Source organism: Pipistrellus hanaki, assembly GCF_964339955.1.
Source record: "Pipistrellus hanaki genome assembly, chromosome: 6".
NCBI classification, from domain to species: Eukaryota; Metazoa; Chordata; class Mammalia; order Chiroptera; family Vespertilionidae; genus Pipistrellus; species Pipistrellus hanaki.
This window is the reverse complement of record NC_140508.1, coordinates 48,819,769-48,837,778: the sequence shown is the minus strand read 5'-3', so window position 1 is coordinate 48,837,778 and position 18,010 is coordinate 48,819,769. Positions and strand designations below refer to the sequence as shown.

General features: G+C 44.2%; 2 protein-coding genes across 3 annotated transcripts in view; one reads left to right on the top strand and one right to left on the bottom strand.

Annotated features, from left to right (window-relative positions):
- The first annotated feature begins 5,510 nt into the window (after positions 1 to 5,510).
- Positions 5,511 to 18,010, top strand: part of CD226 (CD226 molecule) — a 57,783-nt gene continuing 45,283 nt past the window's right edge. For both annotated transcript variants that reach the window (XM_084887972.1, XM_084887971.1), the window contains exon 1: positions 5,511 to 5,638. In XM_084887972.1, the coding sequence (XP_084744098.1) occupies positions 5,626 to 5,638 (13 nt within the window). In that variant the 5' untranslated portion in view covers positions 5,511 to 5,625. The remainder of the gene's footprint in view (positions 5,639 to 18,010) is intronic.
- Positions 12,377 to 14,428, bottom strand: LOC311624729 (general transcription factor II-I repeat domain-containing protein 2-like; the record flags this gene model as incomplete). The annotated part of the gene is made up of 2 exons (XM_084888318.1): positions 14,311 to 14,428; positions 12,377 to 14,188 (listed from the first exon to the last, which is right to left on the bottom strand). The coding sequence occupies exon 2, from the start codon at positions 14,180 to 14,182 to the stop codon at positions 12,377 to 12,379; it is 1,806 nt and encodes a 601-aa protein (XP_084744444.1). The 5' UTR covers positions 14,183 to 14,188; positions 14,311 to 14,428.

Sequence of the window (18,010 nt, the reverse complement as noted above, 5' to 3'; positions counted from 1 at the left end):
CCATTGTCTCATTCCTGCTGCTCCTTCCCAGTGTCTGCCTCTCTTTTTCATGTCCTTGCAGATCTAAGGGATGCCCTCTCCCAGAGGAATTCATATTTCTTTTACATTCCTGCAGTACAATCTTTCCCCTTCAACTAGTTGCTTACGTTGATGGGCAGTGGTCTTACAACCTAAGTGATTGACAAATAGTCACAGCTAGATGTATGGGGATTGCAGAAGACCCAAAAACTTTGGAGAATTTTTGGGGTCTTCTTGTCCATAGTTTTTTTTATGGAGATTTATGTGAATTAATAAGTAATGAAGAGATAAGCGACCTACTTTGAAGAGGATTAAAACTATACTACAAGGAGTTTATGCTCAACAGCTCTTCTAAAATGTTTTCAAATCTTCAGTGGGCAACCATTTTTGCCCTCAAGCCAGCGGACCTTGTCAAAATTGCAGCCTCCCTGAGCGCACTTCGTGATGGTACTAAAGCACACTCAGTAATGGTCCTTCTTCATTTTCTGCCCCCACCTCCTCTACTAGGGCCTCAGATCTTCGGACTCAGAGAAGAAACCAGATCTCATTCTGTGGTTGCTAAAGTAAGAGGAGCCTCCGTGCCCATCATGTGATCAGATATAGAATGTTGCTGGATTATTTTGAGCACTCCAAAATTAAGGTAACATTGGGCCTACAGAACCACATAAAAGTGGTGCAGGCTCTTTTCTCCCATCTGTTGATAACACAAGGAGGGAATTCATGTCTTATCTAGTGCCAGATTTACTTACACAGCGAGGGTCCCGAAGTCAGCTTCTCTTTAGTGGACCCACTTAACAAAGATGCAGGTTGAGATGAACAGTTCAACTAGACTCAAGTTCAGGGCTGCATCAGGTCCTTGTCCAGACATACTGTGGTGAGCTGCGTAGACCCTGGATGATTCAGCAGGGCTCAAGAACCTTCCAGCTGTGGTTCTTGCTGCAAAACCCTGCTGGGATATTTGCAGCGGGATTCACAAGCATGGTGCTCATGGTGTGGACACTGTGGCCCAGACACTGTCCCATGTTTGAGAAGAGTTGGGACGGCATGTGGCAATAAAACAGAAACAAAAACAAAAATACTCTGTTCTAGAGAGGGACGATAAGCCATGGCAAGTGTTCTCAGTGTTTAGAACATTGGCCTGGGCACCAAAGGTTCGATCCCCAGGCAAGGGCAAGTACCTGGATTGCAGGTTTGATCCCTCACCCTGGTCGGAGTGCATGTGGGAGGCAATCAATTGATATGACTATCTCATACCGATGTTTCTCTCCCCCTCTGCCCTTCCATTCTTTATAAAAACAAATCAATGGAAAAAATACCTTTGGGTGAGAATTAACAAAACAAACAAACAAAAAAGATAGAAGTAATCAGCACTTACATATCATGATGATGTCTCCAATAATGATCAACTTTAAAAAGTCATGTGAGTGGGAGGATGAAGTGACGTGGACGTGTGTGAAAGAAGACGCCTCATCTACTGTGGACTGTGCAGTATTTTGTGAACAAGGCTCCATCCCCAGAGTGTCCGAAGAGGGTCAGACAGCTCAGAAGGTATGCCCACATTTCTGAACAATCGCACCATTACTGGTCTGAGTTTGAATAGACCTTCCTTTTACATATACAAGAGACTCTATATTAGAAGAGGGCAAAGGATAATGTGCAAAGTAGAGAAACCAAGAAGTAATGGAATAGGCTTATTATTTAGGAATATGGAATAAGAAAGAATGGAGATTTGAGAACCAAGGAGCAGCAGAGAGAGGTGGAAAGCACCAGGTGGAATGTGTTCTGTAATGCCATCTGCATTGAATCTCAGAAGAGGCTCAAGAAGCATGGTCCAATACCATCATAATCAAAAAGTGCTTCAGAGTGTAAACTTACACATGGTTTATTTCATGTGTATGTGTATGTGGGGGGTTTCAGGGTGGGGTGTTGACCAGAAACACAGGAAGGAGTATAACAAAGTTGGGTGTTTTGACAACTTGCTGCCCACCCACGATGTTCCGACAGCAGGGCACTGCTGTTGGAGCTGTTAGTTGTAGATTTTAACTTGGTGAGGAGATGGGGAGAGGTGTCAAGGAAGGGGGGGTCTGCTCCGGATGGGGTGCAATGTCTTCATGATGGAAAGTGGAGGTGCAGAGAGGCTGAGGCTGCAATTGGTGCAGAAGCAGCCAGCACCTGCTGAGCTGCAGAGGGATAAGGGCTCTGTGTGGTTTGCACAGGGACTTTTTACTTTGTCTGGGCCCAGACAGAGTAACAGAGGGTCCTGCATTTTCCTTGTGCCAGGCCACTGTCAGCGGTTTCTCAAGGAGCCTGAGTTCTTTGCTAGAGGATGTGGTCTAGAAGCCAAGCTGGGGTGGGCGGTGGGTGGGTGTGTGCATGCCTACTGGGCTGTCACAGCTCCGTGCCCACCAAAAATGCACAGAGCTAGCAAACACGTTTCTAGCCCCCGTGAGTGCACCGTGATAATATCAGTATTAGCCAGGAACACAGAGTACCTCTTCTCCTTTCCACACTCCATATTAGTGTATCTTCCTCACAGTGAGCATCCTGGCTCTCTATGACACCAGAGTAAACTTACCTACTTTTCCTCTGCCCTACAACTCCCACAGAATAGTTTTAGAATCACTAGATGAGTGATGAGTGCCACGGCCAACAAGCTGGTCCTATTTTACTACTAAGTGAAGTCCAAGATTGCTTTTTGTGTTTGTTTTTATTTCAAATTGTTTTCTTGTTTTGCAATTATTTTGGTGTTTAGAATATGGCCTTCGCACTAAAGTTTACAGATATCTGAATTCCAAATTGGCTGGGATTCTTTTCCTTTTCTTCCTGTGTGGTTATATATTTGGTATATAATTAATGTTTTTGTTTGTAGTAAATTTTAGTTTGATTTTTTTCATCCTTTCATTTATTTTTCCTTTGGGCTATATAAAACACGTATGTAACTCAAAAGTCAAAATCACATAAAGAGGTACGCTCAGAGAAGTGCCATTCCTATCTGTACACCCCCACCCACTTCCTACCAACCCCACATGCAAATATTGTCATTGGTTTAAGATTTATTTCTTCTAGGTCACTTTTTACAAAAACAAGGAAATCGATATAGTTATACTTCTTTTTTCTTAGAGTATCTTTTTCTTTTTTTTCTCTTTTTTAAAAATATATTTTATTGATTTTTTACAGAGAGAGAGAGGGATAGAGAGTTAGAAACATCGATGAGAGAATCATCAATCAGCTGCCTCTTGCACACCCCCTACTGGGGATGTGCCCACAACCAAGGTACATGCCTTTGACCGGAATCGAACCTGGGACCTTTCAGTCCGCAGGCTGAATCTCTATCCACTGAGCCAAACCAGTTCCAGCAAGTATCTTTTTCTTATAAGATACATTTATACATGTTGTACACACTCTTCTGTACTTTTTATCAATTTAAAATATATCCCAGAAGTCACTCTCTGAGTTCAGAGTGCTCTTCCTCACACTTTTTAGTATCCCATTACATGGATGAACCAGTTTATTCAGCCAGCTTCTCATGGTGAGTATTAAGTTGCTCCCCATGTTTTGTAATTATAAATAGTGCCACAGTTATTAAAAACCTGTTCCTATGTTGAGTTATACTTGTGGAAATCCATGTTCAGAAACAACTCCTAGGAGTAAAATTGCTGGGTTCAAGGGCACACACATATGTAGTTTTGTTAGCTCCTTCCAATTTTCTTCCCTTGGGCATTGCCTGGCACTCTGCCCCACCCACCTTCGTTTGAGACAACATGGGTTCACCTAAGTTCAATTGGCTTCCTTGCTGCTGTGAGGTGTTGAGGTGAAAGTGTAGGCTCTACCGTCAACCATCTGGGTTCAAATCCTGGTTTTTCTATGAAAAGTTGTAGGGACAGTGGGCAAATTGCTTATTTCCTCAAGCCACACCCACCCCTCCTCAGCTCAGCAGGCTGATGGCTGCTTCTGCACCAACTGCAGCCTGAGCCTCTGCATTCCCACCTCCCCTCATGCAGACACAGCCCCCAATCGGGAGCAGACCCTCCTTCCTCAGCACCCTCCCCATCTCTTCAAATCTGAGAACAGTAGCCATTCCTATTGCCTAAGGTTTTTTTGTTGTTGTTGTTTGTTTTTTTTTTAAAGTTAAGGGATGAAATAAGCAAAGCATCAGAGAAGTGTCAGGCACGTAGTAGGACCCAGTAGACACTACCTGTGATGTTTATGTCCGAGGACTGAGCAGGGTGACCGGAAAGCACCTGCCAACATCGTCACTCACAAAGTCATTGTTAGGAAAGTACACCCAAGGGCAGGTGTCGGGGAGCCAGCAGGCGCCTCCCTGGACCCACACTGGGTGCTTTGAGGACCAGGATGGGGAGCATGCAGGTGGAGAGGCTGCTCTTAAAAATAGTTTCTTGGACGTTTCAGTATTTAGTGAGTGAATATGAGGGGTTAAGAAAGATGACTCAGAGATGATGTCAGAGGTGGGCTTCAGCAGGATTTTGGGAAATGGATTTTGAATGAAATGCAACCCAGATGGTAATCTGTGAGCCCGAGGATCTTAGCATTCCAGTTAAAAGATAACAGATATTTTAATTTCTGGTTTTCATAAATTCAGGAAGATAAAGAGTTCCAGTCTGTGTATGCAGATGTCTGACAACTGATGGATGTTGGTAAAGGAATGTCTGTATATGCAGTCGTGCCCGTGGTGCAGCTTTGAACTTGGAGGACACCTCAGCTTTCTGTTCAGGGCACTGAGGTGGTGGAATGGCTCCTCTGGGAGGAGATTAGGGGAGAGAACGGCGAGCTGGTGCTCAGAAGGAAGAGAAACATTACAGGCAGGGAGACTTGAAAAGGTCCCTAGAGATCAGTGAGTGTGACTTGAGGAGTGGGAGGAGAGGACCACGTGGCTGCAGAGATGTAAGCAAATGAGAAACTTAGTCAAGTGACTTCAATGAGCTAAATGTGTCAGATTTCACACTCTGCATGCCCAATCGTAGACGTGACTTTGAATTAGGAGAGAGCCCAAGTTTGTTTTCGGCCTAATTCTCATTCTCTTGAGAAAGGGCCCTGCTGAGTCCTTCCAAGGGTGGGGCACACTTGGCAGGGGGACCCCAGGGTGGGGTCTCCTACCTGGGTGCCCACCCTGGCTCTCTAGGGTCTGTGCTGCCCTGAAAATGCTGCGACTGGAGGCCCCACAGCCAGTCAAGGTGGGCTGGGATTTGAACTCAAGTCTCTGCAAAGCCCACAGTCTTTTGTTCGCAATGGAGGCGGGGTTCTGTTCTCAGGAACTAACCACAATGCGGAGGGAAAAGTATCAAAGTCATGTGAGTGCGAGAGGAGAAAGGAACGAGCTGTCTGTGGATGGCTGGGGGGAAGAGATAGAAGTGGTCAGCAAACCCCTGCCCCTCCTCGTTGCCTGTCTGCTGCTTCCTGGCGTCACTGAGAACAAATTTCCAAAGAGCTCCCTGCTCCTCGGGCTTGATACCGGAGGCCTGGAGTCCTGGAAATGTTCCTGGACTATTTCTGTCCTTGAAACCTGAGACCATCAGCCAGAGAAGGCTGTAAACAAGAGGAAGAAGAGGACACGCCCAAGGGAGTCTGCCACAGCCACCTGAGCCCGCAATGCTTCCTCCAGGTGAGAGGCTGGCGTGGGCCCCTGCGCAGGTAGGCGCGCTGTCCAGGTGCCTCGTGCGTTGTCTTATTTTTGTGGCACTGAAAAAGGTGCTGCATGTCGTATGTCACAGAATCTCACGTGTCTAAATGTGGACCTGCACACTCCCTGAAGGGCGGGGAACATTCCGTTCTCTGCATTTACCACAGTGAATTGAACTAGTCCTCCGAGATACGAATAAAGACTGTTCCCAATTCCCGTTACTAAAAATAATGCTGTAGTAACTACTTGCACATTTTTAAACACACATCTTTGCTAAGTTTACTCTTGGTGCGGACAAACATTGAGTGGGCCTTGCTGGGTCAGAGGAGGGAACCTGCCTGGTGTGTCATATGCACTGCTGACTCCCCTTGTGTGACTGGAGGCTGAGCACCCAGGGCCTTTTTTCTATTGGGTTATTTGTGTCACTGATATTTAAATGCTTTACATTTAGAAAATATTATACTCCTGTCTCAAACATTTCATAGGTTGCTCTCCCAATTCTTCTTCCTTCTTTTTGCTTTGTTAGTGTGTGAAGTTGGCTATGATAGAGTTTTTAGTTTTTATGTAGAAAAAGCTACCACATTTTCTATGGCTTTGCTATTTACCATTTATATTATAATATATGTATTTAATAAATATTTTAATTTATTGTATCGTTATATATATACCTTACATATTATCTTCATATGTCATAATGTGTGTTATCTTGATATTATCTATTGATATTTATAGTTATATAGATAGACATAGATATAGATATAGATATAGATATAGATATAGATATAGATATAGATAGATTAGATATAGATATAGATATAGATATAGATATAGATATAGATATAGATATAGATATAGATATAGATATAGATATAGATAGATTAGATATAGATATAGATATAGATATAGATATAGATATAGATATACATATACATATACATATACATATACATATACATATACATATACATATTCATGTACACATATCTGACTTCCCGGGCAAGCTTCTGCCGTAAGTCTGGTTACGTCTTTCACTGACTCACTTATCAGCGAGAGAGAACTCTGATGAAGTTAGGGCCTCTATGTTGTCCAGAGAATCAGCCGGCATTTTATTAGATGGTGCATCTATGAAGAAGCCTTTTGCTTTAGCATATTCCTGGAATTCAGAAACAGACTCTCCTGTGGAGGAGAACATGTTCTTTCAGATCTTGGCTCCTTTAATAATAATTATCGGTCAAGCCCCTGGACGCCGGGCTGCTGGGGAATGAGGTCAGGAATGTCCTTTTCTCATCAGGCTGCTAGCAAACCTCTACCCCTGAAAACCTGTCATTCTGAGTCTGCCGCTAAACTCTCCATTCCTACAGAAGAAAACACTTTGACTTTGTGGCTTCATGCTCTGTTTTGGTAACTTCATGCCCCTCTCCATCTTTCTTCCCATTAAAATGCTCTTTGCTATTATCATTTACACAGGGATCTTGCTAACTCAGACAATGTTATGCTATGAACATGCGCGTGAACACACACACACAAACACACACTCATGCCATGCTACTGCTGAGGGCAAGCAAGCACCTTCAACTCTTCCCTGCTTGCCCCCCAGTCCTCCTTTCTTCCTGTTACCTCCAGCCCTGGGACCTCTGCCATCTCCTGTAGAGTGTGGTGAACAGGAGGCCTGACAGGACTGTGGTTCATGGCCCAGTCTGCTAAAAACATAAGAGATTATAAAATTCCAGAGAATTTAAAATAATTTTTTATTGTGTTTTCTCCAAATTGGGTCTTGCTCAAGAGGAACATAGCACGTTACCTCCATCTATTCAAGACATTTAATTTACCTTTATGGAATTTACAGATCTTGTATAATTCCTGCAAATTCTTAAGGCACATTCCTACATATTCATATATATGAATAGTCATATATATGAATTTTGTGTATATATAAAACCAGAAAATATATACTATTTTGTATATATATAAAATATCATAGTATATATTTTCTGGTTTTAAAATATGACATAAAATAAAGCTAGCCTTATAAAATTGTTTTGCTAGACACCTTATCTGTTCTCTTATTAGTTTTTTTTAATTTGATTCTTTTGTGTTCTCCAGGTTGATCATCTACAAATAATAAACTCAAAATAATTATTCAACATTTACAGTTCCTATTCTTTTTAAAGCCTATAGCATCAGTTAAGACTCCCAGAGCAATGTTAGAGATTTGCGGTAATAGTGGTCTTCTTGTGTTACATAGAAATGTAATTGAAATTATTCCAGTGTCTTACCATCAAGTTTGCCATTAGTTTTTAATGAGTTGTGCCTATTCAATTCCAAAATTGTTATGTATTTTTTATTAGACATGAATATTCAGAACTATCAAGTGCCTTTTGGGCACTAAAGGGATTAGGTGACATTTTCTTATGTGAATTATTACTGCCCTTGGTTCATACGAACCCACAACCTTTGTTCTGCTACCTCTCTTGCTTTCTGTGTTCAGTCCATTGCCTCCCGTTAGGGCCTTTAAACTCATGCTTCTATTCCCTGCATTTCTTGTACACCACCAGCTCCTTCCAGAGGCTGACCTGGCTTGGGCTTCCATGGCTTTGCTAAGAGTCCTTCCCAGGTGGTGATGTTCTCTTCCCCCTGAGTTACCTCGTACCATCTGCAGTGGTTATGGTTGATCAGAGGGCTTGAGGAGGTCAGTTAGCAGTATCTTCCATAACACAGTTCCCCGATAACTTGTCATCTACCGGCATAAGCATCTACACACAATGGTTTCAGCTTATATTTTTCATAGGAGTTGCAAAATAATGATTTAAATATATCTAGTATCATTTTCTCTACTAAGTAGCTGAAATTTTCTTTTCTGTAAAGAGAAAGTTAGGTCATGCCTAACTGCAGTTTGTACAAGAAAGGCAGGCTAACTCTACCCCCCACTAGTAGGACACTGAGGTGGTGCCCTGCGACTCTCAAGGAAAAGAGCGAAGAGGAAGCCAGTGGCTCTCCTCCCAGGGTCTGATGGTTTCTGCTGTGTTTCTATGTCTGTCAACAAGTGGTGATGCTAAAGAGTATTTTCACTTTTAAATATATTTTATTGATTTTTTTACAGAGAGTAAGGGAGAGGGAGAGAGATTTAGAAACATCGATGAGAGAGAAGCATCAATCATCTGCCTCCTGAATACCTCCTACTGGGGATGTGCCCGCAACCAAGGTACATGCCCTTGACCAGAATCAAACCTGGGACCCTTTGGTCCGCAAGCCGAAGCTCTATCCACTGAGCCAAATCGGCTGGGACTATATTCACTTTTAAACTGTTGAAAAGGCCCTTAATGAGGGTCACAAACACGAGAGAGAGAGAGGTGTGGCCCATCTCTTTGAGTGGTACATAATATTTCTTCTGCCCCACAAATTTTCCTTATTTTGTCTCTTGGTTGGAACACTTAGGGTGACTTTTTCTAGGGGCATAAGGCAGTTTTATTTGTCTTAGGAAGTTTGTATTGTTTGTTTGGAATTCATTATTGATTTGTGTGATTTTTTAAAACATTTCTGCTATGTGCTAGGTAAGATTGTGTAGCTTTGTTGGGGAGAGCAATGTTGCATTCTGGGGCCAAGACACTGGGGTGCCTCTAGACCAGGGGTCTTCAACTACGGCCCGCGGGCCACATGCCGCCCCCAGGGGAGTCTGATCCTGCCTGCCAGGTTTTTTGGGCAGTGAGCGCAGCCAAGGTGTTACAGTAGGAATTAGTAGTTCATATAGTCCAGCCCTCCAGCTCTCTGAGGGACCGTGATCTGGCCCCCACTTTAAAAAGTTTGAGGACCCCTGCTCTAGACTGTGGGGATGGGTAAAAGCTAATTGTGAGGTTCTTTGCAATTAGCAAGGCTGCAAGATTGCAAGAGCCTCCACGAAGAAGCTAAGGAAACCAGACGGGATGGTCCCTACAGAGAACCAGCAAAAAACGGTGTCCATTTTTCTTTCCTTAATAATAGCAGTAACTTGATCATGGAATGTGAGTGGTAACGAGGATGGTGATGGTGTGCGTGTATGCATGCGTGTGTTTGCATGTGGACACTGACTTAGGAAGTGATTATAAAGGAGTAATGTGGGAGAAATATTTATAGGAATGTGAATTTTGTGAGTCAGGGAGCGGCGTGTGCCGTTGCAATGGCTCTGACATTCATGTAGTGTGTCCTCTGGGTGGACAGTGATCATTTCAGCCAATGTCTGCGGCCAAGGCAGGGCCCACCGAGTCATCTTGAGAAAGAGTTGGCCAGAAACAGAAAAGCTTGTCTCTGGGCTTATTCTGCAAAATCCATGTGAATTTGGGATCAGTTTTTCTTTTTGGCTTATTTGTTGGAGAAACGGAGACGAGGCACACAACCAAGAGCAAAGCACACACGGGAAACCAGATGAAACCGGATGGTAATTAGCACGTGGCAATGCCCCACCAATGCAAGCTATGGGTTTACCTGCTTTCAACACATACTGACCTGAGCCCGCTCTGGGCAGAGCAGGGGAGGGGCCTGTCTGTGCACTGAAGGGTTTGTGAGGCTCTGATAAGAAATGCAGCAAAGAAATGGGATGTTACAGAAGAAGCCGTGTATGTTTCAGTAAAGACCTATCCAGGGTCTCCGGGAACTCACAGGAGGACTACCGACCCCAGTCTTGGAAGCGTGTCCTGTGAGGGACATCTGAGCTGGGACCTCCTGAGGGGACAGGAATAGAAGTCACGGAGCTCCATGTGTGAAGGCCTGGCTGCAGAGTGTGTAAACATCAGGAGGCTCTGGAGTGTGGGTGGGAGTGATGGACAAGACAGGCCGGCCTAGCGAGTCCGGAAGAAGTCTGACATTCTTCTGAGGGTGGCCTGGCGTTTAAGAAAGTGGCCTGAGGCAGGTAGGTATTTCAGAAAACTACCGGTGTCCCACAGTAAGTGCTCAAACTCCATGGGTGTCAGGAAAGAACACTTCGTTTTCTCCCCACCAGCTTCCAGGGGGCTACCGAAGAGGCGGCCTCCAGAAAGTGCCTTCTCCTCTGTCCCACGTGGTCCTGGGCCTTCCATCCCGGGGTTTCTACACTGCACAGACTCGGCCTCAGCCATAGTCCTTCCTGGCGGTTCAGCCCAGGAACCTCCATGAGCTAGCCCATCTATAGGATGCGTGTGACCAGCGCTGCTGTCCTTGGAGCAGCGGAGAGACGATTGTGTGCTGAACCTGCCAGGATAGTTGGTAGGCAGCACCAAATTGGGCACGTGTGGTGTCAGAAAGTGGGAGATTGAAAACAAAACCAGAAGGCGTCTCTGGAGAGTGGGATTGAAACTTGCTTAGATACCAGTAGAGATGAGAGTTCCCTTATTTCAGGGACTTGTCAATATGAAGTGCTTTGACTGGCAGGAAGACACAGGGGGAAGCAGAGACAAAGTCACCGACCTCAGGCTTTTTGAGCGTGGTTCCAATTTAGAAGCAAGACATGGGCTCAGAATTCCATCCTTTGTAACTGTAGAATCGTCAGGGGGAAAAGAGAGCTGTATCTGGTAGGGAGTGGGCCTGAGGCTCTAAAGTAATAAAGGTGCTTCCAGAAGCAGGCCCACTACTCGACTGGTTTCAAGCCTTCAAACAGTGCTTTTTGACTTGTTGGGGTCACTCCAACCTGAAGGAGCTCCAGCCTGAAGGAGCTCAGGTGGAAAGAAGAGCTCACAAGCCCAGGACAAGTCCCGCCCTGGGATGACGCCCCCTAAAGAATGAGGAAGCAGGGAGCTGGCCTGTGACCCAGAGGGACTGAGGCGAAGAGGCCACCACAAGGAGGAAGCCCTTCAGCAAGACACACATCAGGAAAGAAGAGTCCGAGTGAGCAGAACTCTCTCGTCTCGAGGTTAGTAACCTTCTGGGGGAAAAAAAGATTGAATGTGGCCGAAGTCACACTTTTAAAATTAATAGTGTGTGCAAGGAGGTGGCCTGCTAATAAAATCGTGTAAGTAGGTACAGTAGGAAAAGAGCTTTGGGAAAAAACTGTAATTAGTCGAATGGTTGATCTCAATAAACCAGTAAGTTTAATGATGGGTGGAAGTATTAACAGATGTCATGTAAGTCCTCCTTCTTAGTCTGTTCCTAGAAGAATTAAACGTGTGGTAGGTTAGAGAGTGCGGTTTTTCAGAATACAATGGAGCTAATTTTACCAGTGTCTGGGCTATCAGGGTGAAACTTCCTTCTCTCCAGAAAGACTAGAGCAAGATGAACTTACATGATAAATGTTCACTATCAACATCCTATCCTATGCACGGGTTGGTGCGTCAGAAAGTGATTATTTTCAGCTTTGCAGGGCATTTGGTTTCTGTCACAACTACTGGTCATTGCACAAAAGCAGCCATTGACAATATGCCAACAAACAGGCCTGGCTGCGTTCCAATCACATGTACAAAGGAGGCCCCTGGGCCATAGTTTGCAGAATCTTGTCCTAGAAGATGCCTCTCAGAACTCAAACTGAAGTCTCTGCTTTGAATGCAAGTGCATTTTTACTGGTCCCTCAGAGGGGACTTGCCAAAGGTCTAGGGCAGGGGTCCTCAAACTTTTTAAAGTGGGGGCCAGATCACAGTCCCTCAGAGAGCTGGAGGGCCGGACTATATGAACTACTAATTCCTACCCACACTGCACATATCTTATTTTGCAAAAAGGTAACAAATACAATATAAATAAAATGAAGAACATTTATAAATAAACAGATCACTTACCAGTATTTCAATGGTAACTGTGGGCCTGCTTTTGGCTAATGAGATGGTCAATGTCCGGTTCCATATTTGTCACTGCTAGTCGTAACAAGTGATGCAAGTGGGCATCAGTTAATCTGGATCTGGTTGGAGATTTCAGATGTTTCATTCTTGAAAAAGTCTGTTCACAGACATAAGTGCTACCAAAGATGGTTACCATTTTGAGTGCATGGTTCCTGATATTTGGATATGTCTCAGAGGGGAGAGATGCATAGAAATTCAGAAGGCTACTTGACTTGAATGCGTCTTTCAGAGAGTCACAATTCTGCAGTTCAGCCAGTTCCATTTGGTAAATTGTAAGGACATTTTCAATCTCAACAGAAAATGGGTTACGAAAAAGCTGTATGTCCTGTTCATGGAGATAAAGCTCTTTGAATCTAAATTGAAACTCCTTTTGCAACAATTCCAGTGAATCCACACATGTTTTCTTTGGGAATGCAACCAATGGTTTGTCTGCTGACAGGTTTTGAATTGTTGGGAGATGGCTGAAGTTTTCCTCCTTTACTTGTTTGATGAGAAGGCCTAATTTTACTTCAAATGCTTTCACATGCGATGCCATATCACAGATGAGCTTCCCCTTTCCTTGAAGTTGCAGATTGAAACTGTTGAGTAACTCTGTTATATCTGTCAGAAAGGCAAGCTGCCATTTCCATTCTGCATCATTGAGCTCTGGTACTTCTTTGTTTTTTGAAAGTAGAAAAGCTGTAATCTGCGGAAGTAAGTCATAGAAACATTTCAAAACTCTCCCTCTACTCAGCCAACGGACTTCTTTGTGGTACAGAACATCCTCATGGGCAACATTTAGCTCAGACAGAAATTCCTGAAATTGTCTGTGGTTTAGTGCATGAACTCTAATGAAATTAACACAAGATACCACAATTTTCATAACAGAGTCCCACTTCAGTGATTTAAAACACAGCGCTTGTTGGTGGATGAGGCAGTGTATGGCAATTGGATGAGGATGGTTATGTTTGTCCATCTCTTGTTTAATGTGAGCAATTACTCCTCTCTTAGACCCCACCATGCTAGGATCACCATCAGTTGTCACACTGGCTAGTTTAGCCCAGTCCAGCTCCAAACCATTCACAGTTTGGCAAACCTTTTCATATATATCCACTCCTGTGGTTGTACCTTTGATACTTTGCAGTGCAGCAAGCTCTTCTGTGACTTCAAAATACTCATTTGTCCCACGCATAAAAATGAGAAGTTGGGCAGAATCACGAACATCATTGCTTTCATCGAGTGCCAAGGAAAAATAGCAAAGTTTTTTTGCAGAGTTTTGCAAATGGTGCTGCAAATTGTCTCCCATTTCTTCAATCCTTCGTGTCATTGTAGCTCCTGAAAGACTCACTGTACTAAATAAATCGGCCTTCTCTGGACACATCTCTTTGGCAACAGAAAGAAGGCATTCTTTAACAAATTCTCCCTCCACAAATGGTCTGCCATTGCGCACTATTAGCTTGGCAACTTGAAAACTTGCCCGCAGTGATGAAATATTTAGCTGCTTCTGCTCCACAAAAGTATTTTGCTGAGTTGTCAGTGTATGTTTCAGTTTTAATATTTTATCTTTTCTCACTTCTCCGACCAAACAATCATATTTATCTTTATGTTGAGTTTGATAGTGGCGTCGCAAATTGTATTCTTTGAACACAGCAACTATATTCTGGCATATCAGACACACAGCTTTTTCTTTGTACTGCGTGAAAAAGTAATCATAAGTCCACTGTTCCTTGAATATCCTACACTCGGAGTCAATTTTTCTTTTTCTTGACATCATTGTTTCCTAGGGATTCCAAATTGCTATTAGTAAAATACTAATATGTGTGTGTATATATATATATATACACACACACACAGTGTATGAACTGCCATTAGTAGGTCTCTGCTCCCGATGTGGACACTTACCTCTTGCAGGCTTTTCTAAGCAGACCAGCTCAGTCCCTGATGGGGTTCGGTTATATCTCCCTATATAACGGCCAAATTGATATGTTCGGAATCAGCATGTGAACACTGAAAAGGAAATGCAAAATGCATATAAAAGTTTTAATGTAAACCCCTTTAAAAGGCTTTAATCGTCTTTTTACACTGGAGTTGACTTTCTGGTTTGGAATGGGCCTGGCTATATTAGTAGGAAGATGCGATCAGGGTTGCCTCATGGAAAAAAAAAGGCTGTTGGCTGGGGCGGCATGCTGTCAGTCTCAATTCTTCCACAAAGAGACTTGGTCCAAGTCCCCCCCCCCCTCCCCCCCCCCCCGCCCCCGGCAGAATTTTGATTTCTCATATCAGCACCGAACACCTTCCCCCCAAAACTGGCAGAATTTTCCATATGGGCAATTCAGCACCGAAGCCCTGACCTCCCAACCACCCCCCACCGCCCAGCCCTCAACTGGCAGAATTTTGATTTCAGCACCGAACGCCCCCCCACCCCCCCCCCAAAGGGGAATTTTCATATGAGTCACCAACCCCCCACCCCCCAATCGGGCAGAAACCCCCCATCTGGCAAAAATTTCTTTCTATGGCACTTTCGACCTACCTTTGATGAAGGCAGTGGAGGGAGAGGAGGAGAACCTCACTGAAAGGCAGGCACAGCACACAGACACCACCTTGCCTGGGGGTGAAGCGGGCGCCTTTTTACATCATTGCTGCGCAGCACAGCACAGACATGCCTGTGCAGCAGCATGTCGCACGCCCCAGCAGGCACTGTGCTCTTAAAGAGGCAGAGGGGTCAGAGCGGCCGTGCAGTGACAGTGTATATGCAGGTCCTGGCGGCCGAACTGTAACACCTCGGCTGCGCTCACTGCCCAAAAAACCTGGCGGGCCGGATCAGACTCCTCTGCGGGCCGCATGTGGCCTGCGGGCAGTAGTTTGAAGACCCCTGGTCTAGGGTATCCTGGGTTAGGGGAAACCACATGTCCCTCATTCGAAATATTCTTTTAAGGAGATACTTTGAGGCAGGAAGATGAAACCAAGACTGTAAGGTTCCAGTTGAAGGATGAGCATCTTCGCAGATAAGAAGGATGTGGTTTCCCCAGGCCCAGTCATTGGTTCCAAAGGTTAGCACAGGCTTTCTGTTGTCCAGCATGGCAGTAGTTGTCCAAAGAAGTGAGGGATGCAGTCAGAACAGCTCTGTGTTTCAGCAGGTGCTGGGGCAGGTGGGCTCGGTTCATGGAATAGAATCCTCCCCATGTTCAGAAAGGGCGGAGACATCCGGGACAGCAGGAAGTACCACAGAAAGCAGAAGTGGTGACACTGGGAGACAGAGAAGTGCCTGTGTGGACAGCCTAGGAGGAAGAAAACGGTGGACCTGGAGACGGTCACCAGCCCAGGTCCCCTAAGGAGCCTGCAGTCCCAGGTGAGCTTGTGGATGAATTCACACTTACGTGGTTCACTGAGACGTGTTCAGCAGTAGAGAATTCCAATAATATTTTGATTAATGACTTCCTGGAGGATGAAGCTCTTTTGTACAGACAGCTCTATTAGGGAAAAAAACCTCAAGCCAAAATCCCTTCATAAATCATAGAAAAAATGGCTGCCTCCACAACAAAAATAGCTGAAGCGTACTCTCTATTTGTCTTTGGTTAGATGGTGACAAATAGGGCTCATCTTTCGCAAAGTTGTAACAGCTGAACTTTATCTTCAGCCACACGTCTCCCTGCACCTTTCATGGGGATCTGTGCCCTCCCTTGATTTTAGTGACTTGACCCATCTTCATCTCTTAGCTCAGCTGGCTTTGGATGCCTTGGGAATGAAGGGTTTACTACAAGTTATTACCAATTAGTGCCCCCTTTTTAGATGGTGCTGTTACATCTCATTTCTTTTAGGATCCATTGCTCCTGTGCTGCATTTGTCTGCTCTGTCCCTTTGTCCACCCTTCCTCTCTACTTGCACCTCTGCCATGTTTTACCCAACCCTTATGCTCTCTCTTTTACCCTCCCACACTCTCACACACCCTCCAGATAGATAGGTTGGTAAGCAGACATATTGATTTATTAATATATGTTTGGCATTTGTTTATTAAGCATTTAGCAATTATTTATATCATGAATCATTGACAACTTACATCAAAATCATTGACTATGATCTTCTGCATTATTTATTTCCTGCTGTTATAAACTTGTAACTAGGAGTGTCACTTTTCTTTCTTTTCCAAGGCTCTTTTGCAATTCTATATGAATCTGGGACCAGCTTTTTGAATTTTTTATAAGGATTGCATTAAACTTGTAGATTGCTTTTCCCCTTGCAATTTAGATATCTTTCATTTCATTTTCTTGCCTAATTGCTCAGGCTGAAACTTCCAATACAATGTGAATAATGGTGGTACAAGTGGGCATCCTTTCCTTGCTCCTACTTTTAGAGGAAAATTTCACCACTGAGTCTGAGGTCAGCTGTGAGTTCTCTATAGATGCCCTTCACTAGCAGTCATTCAGGTTAGCTGAGCATCAGTTTTCTCTCCTGCCATTTCCCCTTTTTTCTGACAGATCTATTCCTTGACCTTTCTTAACATCTCTAGAAGCATTTTATTTCCTCCTTGGCTCCAGCTTCAAACAGGAACCTCCATAATGAGCAGTGGGCTCCTCCCAGGACTTCTAACCTAAACAATGGAAATGGATTCCTCCCTATGCTCCTCTTTGAGTTGGCTCCCTGTCCCTGTTTGGCTTTTTTTTGCGCTCCCATTATTCTTTCTAGTAGTTTTTCTTATAAAGTGCCCTCGATTGAACCAGTGGCCATGGGCTCTGTTTTCCTAACTGGTCCCTGACTGGGGCCCGTGGAGTCAAGGACACCCATAATTGTTATATCCCTGCTGTGATTAACAATGATAACGTCCCGGCAGTCGGTCTATCGTTCTTCATCTCCACGGAAATCTTTGAGAACAAGCCACTTATCCGCCTTGCTCAGATCACAGTGACAGTGTCCTAAGTTTGGTATCCCTTTCTGCTTCCTCCCAATCCATTCTTCATGCAGCAGCCAGAACAGTTGTAGGAGTTCAGAGGTATGTGGGTGTAGGAAACAGAAACTGCTTTTCTCACAGGCTTGTAAAATATAGGAATTTATAGCCTCAAGCCTCAAACAATGTGCTCAGACTCAAGAATCCTGAATTCAGTACCTCAATGATGCCATCTGAGATCCAAACTCATTCCCGTCTCTCTCTGCCACACTCTTTGTCCTCAGGTTGCTTGTGGTAACTGGGGCAACATTTTTCTTATTAAAAAAAAATAGTACAATAAGATGAGAGAGAGAGAGAGAAAGAGAGAGAAAGAGAGAGAGAGAGAAGAGAGAAGAGAGAGAGAGAGAGAGAGAGAGAGAGAGAGAGAGAGAGAGAGAGAGAGAGACGTGTCTGTGACATCAAATGTAAAGATTTTCTCTTGCTTTGAATGCATCAATTCAGTCCATGATTTGGTTCTCCACCCCTGCCCCCAAATAGGTTCTCATTGTCTGTATCATGGCTTAGATTTGTTCTACTATCCCTATGGTGTGGGGGAAGGAGTGGATCCTAAACAAAGCCAGCTTCCTGTTAGTCAGGAAGGTTAGTGAGGGAAGTTGTCTATCTGATAATTCAAATCAGATTGTATCATTCTTGTACCCCAAAGCCTCCAATTGCTTCCGC